Source organism: Melanotaenia boesemani, chromosome 5 (genome assembly GCF_017639745.1).
Source record: "Melanotaenia boesemani isolate fMelBoe1 chromosome 5, fMelBoe1.pri, whole genome shotgun sequence".
In the NCBI taxonomy this organism is placed as follows: Eukaryota; Metazoa; Chordata; class Actinopteri; order Atheriniformes; family Melanotaeniidae; genus Melanotaenia; species Melanotaenia boesemani.
In genome coordinates, this window is record NC_055686.1 from 3,969,865 (window position 1) to 3,977,649 (window position 7,785).

The following is a 7,785-nucleotide window of genomic DNA, read 5'->3' on the forward strand; positions in this document are numbered from 1 at the left end:
GACAGTTATGCCCAGCAGCCATCATCCATAAAAAGAGAAGCACGGGTTGTCTCCTGCCTCGCTGTCAGCGGGCCTCCAAAAGATCCCAATCGATCAGAGGAAGGTTTCAGGAAACAAAAATTACCATATGTGCTTGTACACATTAACAGCACATCTTGCAGACTTTAGACTCGTCTCATCAGTATTAAAACAATCTGTTACTCAACCAGGACCCTTGGGAGGGGGGATGCTGCTACTTTTTCCTGATTCGCTAAGTTTGCTAAAACTGTAAATGTTTGTATATGGTAGCCTCATTCAAGTGTTTGAGCTCATTTCTGCTTGTAAAAAAATCTTCTAAATCATATAATAATATACGTTTTCAAACTTTGAGGTGGTTTGAACTCTAGTTTGATGTTTTGTGGCTTCATTCAGACATGATGCATTTAATATTTGGCCTTCCTGAAAGACCAGTACATTAAATAGGTTACAGCACTATGGCTTATGGAGTCAGTTTTTTCATAATATCATTACCACCATAACAGTTAGGCTCAGGGTACCAAGCAGGTAACTGAGTAAAGGTTTTTATCCTGGGGACAGATGTTGGAGACTAAAGACAGATGAACCCTTTAAAACTCCACTAGAAATGGTCCCCCTGTACCTACACTCTTTTGTGCATAGTGGTGTCATTTGTATCCCCATAAGGGGCAAAATCCTTCAAATCAGGACGCAGGCCCCAAAGACCATCAACAAAGATGAGGGATCATACACCTGGTATGCTGTCCTATGAAGGGTGCCAGGCTAATGAGGTGGGTGTGATGTTGTGTGTTTAATCCTGATTTTTTTGGGCTGTTTTTGTTCACATATGTGCTTCATTTTGCTAGAGAAAGGTAACTGGGAAGAGCCAAATTATGCTGCTGAAATCACAGTTTCCCTTACGGCAAATTCAAAGTACCAGATTACTGCAGGTATCTGGATCCACAGCAACATGGAGGAGATGGAAAACAGCAAACCGGAGGAAAATGAGCAGCATAATGAAAATGTGATGTACATTTAACTGTATGGTTTTAGATTAGCCACACTGACATGGTTCGTTGTTCCACATCATGTTTTTATATTTTTCAGAAACGCATTTAAACCTGTTAAAATACCTGAAGTACATATAGCTTCAATCATGTGGTTTTGAAAAGCTTTAATCAGCTCAAGATCAAGAATTACTTCCCTGTTTCTTTACAGGCCAGTGGGCACAATTTTCCTCTTTGTTAATCTTATCACCACCCACCAGCTTCTGGAAAAACATTCCAGAAACATCAGAGCTCTCTGGGTGTGTCCCAATCCGCGCACTTCTATACTTCTTCTATACTACTACTATACTTCGAACACTACATTTAAGTGCTTAGTGTGCTGACACAGAAATTTCAGTAAAAACTCAGTGCACTGAAAGTACCCGGATGCTGCCCTAAACTCGGCCAAAAATCTTGTACGAAACGATGGACACTACACGCACTAAACGGACGCCATCTTGCTGACGTAGCGGAAGGGGAGGGACTTTCAACCAGTTTTTCGGAGCTGGCAGCCACCGACTCAGCGGTACCGATGCAGGCAGAGGCTGTTTTCTACTTTTGTAATAATTCTAATACAAACTGCAGCATGCTTCTTATCTCTTCTATCCCTGATGACAGTTATGGATCTGATCATTTGTTGGAGGCTGCAGTAGAGTTAACAACGTAAATGTTAGCAGTTTTAAAGCCGGTTTCGCGGATGTAGATGGGCTATAAGTGTTAAATATTAATGCTATAGGTTCTGTATGTTTATTCATGATTGTTGAACCTCCAGATTAAGCACTGCGGGGTCTCTGGCGTAAACGAAATGGTCCTTGATCTGAAAACTGATTAGGAAACACCGCTGGTTAGAGAACCGGTCCGGTTCCATGGTAACGCTGACTAAGCCGTAGCTGATTGCAGACGCTTATCTAAAGTGATGTACAAAGTACCCATAAAGTACATATATATAATAATGTATAATTACCACCTGCGGGCCAGGACACTGCTGTGGAGACGAGGAGGCAGCAAGAGAGAAATGTTTTAATAAAAAGTTTAAATAAAATGTTTTCTGCATCCCTGTTTTAGCGTCTTCATTACTGCATTTCATATTTTAAATGATGGTTTCTAGTATAATCGGTTTCCTGTTGCCAGACGTGAAGGTATCAGTGTAAACACTAATGAAAACACATGTATAATGTAAAGTACTTTAATTCAGTTAAGATATCTTTGCTTATTTAAAAGCTGTTTTATTAGTGTTTTAAATTGCACTTTATACTAACAAGTATGGGGGAGACATGCAAAGATACATAAACGTGTGCTGATGGTTTCTATTGTTATCTACTGAGATAGATTAATACAATGGAGGCCACGGTTCTTTGTTTCACCAATGAGGCCTTTAAAAAGGCATTTAATAGCATAAAAGTATGATGACATGCAAACACGTACGTTAATGTGATTTTGGAAGAAAAAAAAAGTATATTAACGGAGCGGCGCTGCTAAGCTGGTACGTCACTACCGGTAAGTGCAAAATGTTAGTGCTCAATGTGGATCAGGACTTACCCACGATAGTGTGCACTACAGAAGGTAGTGCTTAGTGCGCACTACACACTACCTTCCAGTGCAGTCTTGTAAGTGTGCGGTTTGAGACACACTCTCTGTCACACATGCTATATGCTATTTCAACACTTTTTAGGTTGTGAGTTGCATTTGAGCCACATTCTACAGCAGAAACAAGCAAATGTGGAAGATAAATCTGTTTCAAACAACAAGCTTTATAACTTTAGGTGCTTAACTACATGAGAAACAGTCACAAAGGACAGATAGTAGCACATTTGTTAGCTAAGCTGGCTAAGTGGCTAAACTACTAGCCACTATAAGCTAGCTCCTAGCAAGTGGATCAAATTCAAAATTGCTTTCAGACTACATGATGTTCAAATATAGAAAAAACAAATTAATTTGTAGGAAAGAAAACCCATTTATTCATAAAAAATCAAACAAACTGCTGATTTACAATCATTAGCTACAGAAAGAGATGATCCCTTCCTAAAGTGGTGGAATTAGGTCACAGTTACACATAACAGAATGACAGCTATACCATCTTTCAAAGGCTCAGTTTATAGGAAAAATTATATATCCACAATAGTAGTGCACTCAGACGACATCCAGACAAATGTCAGACCTTAAATATTAACTCAAGAAGAAAAATATTTTCTTTTGGAGATACTAAAGTCACATTTAGCTAATATATATGACATTTAGGTTAAAAGAATTACTATTGACATTCACAGATATATTTAATCTTATGAACTTCAACACCATGATACACCAGTTATGGTTGATAGGTTTACATTAATGTGAAGGCAGTAAACTAAAATGTCCCGATGGGTGTTACCTTGACAGAAGATGTTTACATTGGCTACTTGTAGTACATTTTTAGTTTTCTTGAGGGAACACATGAGCTGTTTGACATTATGATGCTCACACACTGCTGAAAATCCTGTGATTCTGGCCAATGCTAGCAGAGAATAAAACTGAAACAGAAAGCCAATTTAGCACAAAACAAAGCTCCATTTACCTCTCTTTAGAACAAATTACAAAGCATTAAAAACATTTTCTTCTGTTTAGAGTTATCTTGGGGTTTTAGCTAAATTAAAACTAAATGCTAAGCTTCAGCTAACATATAAATTTGGGTTTAGCTTATGAAGAGAAATCAAGTTGAGAACATTTCTTTTTCTGCATGCTTGAGGCAGTTAGAACAGACATGCATCAGATATTAGGATTAAGAAAACAGGAAACCTATTTTGCAGCTAAACCACTGATCCCCCGATTAAACTAAAGCTGAATGCCTTTTTTACTCAAGCACAACTCTTCATCTCTTCTCTAATCTACAAAAGATTGAATGTTCATATTTCTGTGTTGTTAAATTTTAGTTTTAGACAAGTAAATGCTAAATTTAAGCTAACATAAAACTTGTGGCTAGTTGATAAAGAAATATTAGGATGGAAATGCTCCAGGCAGCTACAACAGACATGCCACAGCTATTTAACATAAAGCAAACATAAAACCTTTTTGCAGCTAAACCAAAGATCGCTTGATGAAATACAACTAAACTGCTTTTTCACTTGATAACTTCTTCTTCATTTTCCCCTTATTTACAAGCATTAAAGATAAACTTCATACTTTTGTTTATGTGGTTGTTTAATTTCAGCTTTAGCTAGAAAATCATGCTAAATGCTAAATTTCAGCTAGCATGTGACTTTGAAGGTTACTCAGTAAAGAGACATCAAGTTAAAATCAAGATTTCTTTCCTTGCATGCTCCAGGCAGCTACAACAACCACGCACCAGATATTTAACATTAGCGCTTTTCCTGTTGGTGTAAATGGAGTCAAACTGGATTTCAAAGTGGTTTCTGCCTGTCTAGACACCCATGAAGAAACCAGATCTGAACTACAAAGAGTTTCACATCCTGTTCAGTTTATGTGTCAATGCTGCCTCACGGGAAGCTAATTAGCATCCAGATACTGGTTAAGGTGGAGGAGGGGGAGGTGAAAACAGGAATGTCATTCAATCCTCCCTTTATTAAAAAAAAACCTTTCTTTCTCCGTTTGTCTTTGCCTCTTGGCCCCATCACTGGTGGAAAAATCAAACAGTTCTTCCTCACTTAACCTTCTGTTCCTGTCTTTCTTTCCATCAGTCCACCTTTAATTTGTATGGCACACGTGAAGTCTCGTCTTTGAAACCACTGAAGACGATGATGACGAGGTTGAGGACAGCACAGAGGTGTGCGGAGAAGAGTGGCGAGATGAGGAAGAGGAGACAGCAGATTTGGGTTTTGGGGCCAGCATTGAAGACGATGATGGTGTTGAGGGCTGGGTGCTGAGGTCCCGCAGAGTCCGGCAGCTGAGTCCGGCCCCACAGGGGCAGCGCTGGAACAGCTCCAGGCCGTGGTGTCCTTTACGCCGCTGCCGTGTACAAACCTGTCCCTCCCGCAACACCGGCTTGCATATACGAGTCCAGAAGTGACGGGCGCAGCACAAATTGTCTGAACAATCGGAGGAGCGCAAGCAGGAGTCGCCAACCTGACCTGGAAACACAGAAACACTTCTTCATACATGAAGGAAGCAGAAGGAGTCTCTGGAAGCTGCTTCAGGCGGCAAAAAGAAAAACAAGTCCAGAAACAAGAACTCACCTTTACTGGAGGATCCCTTGATGTCCATCCTCCCTCTTTTCCTCCATCCTTTCCTTCCAGACAGTGGACTTATGTCTTCATCAGTGTCTGGGATCCTCTGAGACATAAAACTGTCCACATCAGGAACGCAGACATCTGCAAGAGAAAGAGAGGAAGGATGAGGCTGACAGCAGACAGAACATGTTTGTTGTTTGTTTCTTTCCAAACAAGAAAATTTTAGTTTTAATCTTACTGCTGCTGCAGCGGTTGCCAGGGCAACACATGCCATCCCTGTGGCAGCGCCGGTTCCTCCTGCGGCAGGTCTGGCAGCGGGAGTGGACGGGGCCTTTGGTGGGGATGTGGCAGTAGCTCCCCTCGCTGCACTCCAGGTCACTCATGCACTGGTAGAGCTGCAGAGAAACACAGATGACGCCATGCGCTTTCAGCACCACTGAAACCACTTCAGTTCACCCAATAACAACTGGTTTCTGTCCCAAACACAGTGTTCAGTCCAACAGGGTCTTCATCTTTTGTTGTCTTTTGTAAGTAATAAAAGTAATTAAATTCAACAAATAAAAATGACATAAAAACAGATAAAGTCACAATGTGTCTACGGTCAAAGAGATCAGAAGTTTAAAATCAGACAATGATGAAGTACAGATAAAAGTCTTTCACAGCTTTTGGTCCACTTGAGCAGCTCATCAGCTGGTCTCAGGCTACATTCACACTTCAGGCAAAAGTGGCCCAAGTCTAACTTACCACACCCATATGTCACCTGTATCTAGCTTTTAGGTCAGTCTGAACAGCACAAATCCTATTTTTTCCAAGCAGACCAGACCACTTTCATATGTGGTCCTAAATCAGATACATATCTGATTTTTTTCAAAGCGACCTGAATGGCCATGCTCTCTTGCAGCCAACGTTTACCTCAATGAAGTGAGACAGATGTCACACTTTTGCTCTGGAGGAGGCTGGACCTGTAAACACAGCATGTTCAGGGCTGGAGACTGTTCACACTGAAGTCTCATAGTGGTTGCATTTAAATTCTAGTGAGAAAAATCATACAAAAAAGAATAAAAAAAGAAAGAAAACAAGATCTTAGCAAAAACATGGGAATTTAGCATTAAGACCTGCAGTGTGAACGTAGCCTAGAGAACAGGTGAAGCAGCTTAGATAGGAAGGGTGGTGCAAGACAATCTAGGGATTTTAAAACATTAAAAAATGAACAAGCAGACAGTGAAGAGACACTAAAACTAGAGAAATGTGCTCAGACTTGCAGCAGCGTTTTATCTGGAGATGGGCGAAGGGGGACCCAATGACCCCCAAATACACTGCATGACAGTAAACCTGGTGCATGGTGATGAAGGGGTGGATCTGACTAATTCTAACAAATATTTAGTGTACACTGACCTGGGAAAACCTCAGAAAACCAAGTGCAAGTGAATGCAGCATGCAATGTACATCTATTTGTTCCATGATGCAGCTCATGAAGCATGTATACATCATGCCACCAGCTGCCTACATGGTGATTGTATCTGTCTGTTCAGACTGTTTATATTTTATGAAAATGATATAAAAGTCATAAAACCAGCAAATGTGACGACTGTTTTAAGTTAAATGGCCGATTATACTAAAGTAAGTATGAAAAAAATAGATCATTTCCTGTTTGTTTTCACACATTTACACATTTTGATGTCTGGCTGGTTGTACTGGCCCGAGAAACCCAGATGTGCAGGCGGAGACACATAGAGAAGAATTTACTGTATTATGGCCATTTTCTGCTCCAACATGAGCCGCGCGGGTTCTGCTCACCGTCACATAACCACACGTGAACATCAAGCCCTCACCGTTAAGTCCATGCTCGGCTCCCACGCGCTCCTGTTCCCGGGGAGCGGGTGACCCCCTCGAAGGATCACGGTTCTGATGGAGTTCAGCCTGACACGCGCCTCCCCGCGACGGGAACACGCCAGGAGCGCGAGCCCGACGCTCACAATCAGCACCAACAGACGGCTCATGGCTGCAAGGAGAAGCTGGAAATTTATTTTCTCATTGATTATTTATTTATCTCATTTCAGGCTATTCAATAAATGAATAAATAAAAATCCTCACTTGTTGCGTGTAGATGATGATTCACCTGCTGAAAGACGGAATCGGGTTCCGGTTCGTGTTCTGGTGGGTTTCTGTTAAAGACACTGATCTCAGGTGAGCGGCTCCATCAGATCTCAGCTGCTGCGCGAGGACAGGTGAGGGGCGCCCACGTCCCGGTCCCTTTTATAGACCGCTTCCAGCGCGGTCCTCCCACAGTCCACGGCCGCGCGCCTCCTACTCGGACACATCGATACCCGCGCGCCCCCTTCACCTGCATCCATCGATACAAAGAGAAAGCTGCTTCGTTTCATGGCCGCAGAAAGTTCTTGTTTTGGATCTGAAACAGGAAAACAGAGTTGACGGAGATTAGAATGAAAGAAACCCGAAAACAGTCCGTTCATGAAGTCACATGATGCAGCTAAAACTTTTACATTTAAACCTCGTTTTAGTGAAAGTTCATTAAAATGAACTTAAGGTCATCCCCTACTGAGGGGGATGACATATGATTT

The 7,785-nt window shown here is 41.5% G+C and overlaps 1 protein-coding gene across 2 annotated transcripts; it reads right to left on the reverse strand.

Annotated features, from left to right (window-relative positions):
• Nucleotides 1-2,980: 2,980 nt before the first annotated feature.
• Nucleotides 2,981-7,426, reverse strand: LOC121640489 (dickkopf-related protein 2-like). 2 transcript variants are annotated; one of them, XM_041986281.1, is made up of 5 exons: nucleotides 7,298-7,426; nucleotides 7,036-7,218; nucleotides 5,442-5,598; nucleotides 5,210-5,344; nucleotides 2,981-5,104 (listed from the first exon to the last, which is right to left on the reverse strand). In XM_041986281.1, the coding sequence occupies exons 2-5, from the start codon at nucleotides 7,201-7,203 to the stop codon at nucleotides 4,722-4,724; spliced, it is 843 nt and encodes a 280-aa protein (XP_041842215.1). In that variant the 5' UTR covers nucleotides 7,204-7,218; nucleotides 7,298-7,426; the 3' UTR covers nucleotides 2,981-4,721. The 2 variants fall into 2 exon arrangements, with proteins under 2 accessions (XP_041842215.1, XP_041842216.1); XM_041986282.1 differs by having other exon boundaries at nucleotides 7,036-7,205; nucleotides 7,298-7,414.
• Between the last annotated feature and the right edge of the window lie 359 nt (nucleotides 7,427-7,785).

What these genes read in the sequence shown, in the direction of transcription:
- LOC121640489 (XM_041986281.1), bottom strand. Translation starts at nt 7,203, where the DNA reads ATGAGCCGTCTGTTGGTGCTGATTGTGAGCGTCGGGCTCGCGCTCCTG. An exon ending in TGGCAACCGCTGCAGCAGCA is followed by an intron (nt 5,345 to 5,441) that starts GTAAGATTAAAA and finishes TTTCTCTTGCAG; the next exon opens with ATGTCTGCGTTCCTGATGTG. An exon ending in CAAGGGATCCTCCAGTAAAG is followed by an intron (nt 5,105 to 5,209) that starts GTGAGTTCTTGT and finishes CTGTGTTTCCAG; the next exon opens with GTCAGGTTGGCGACTCCTGC.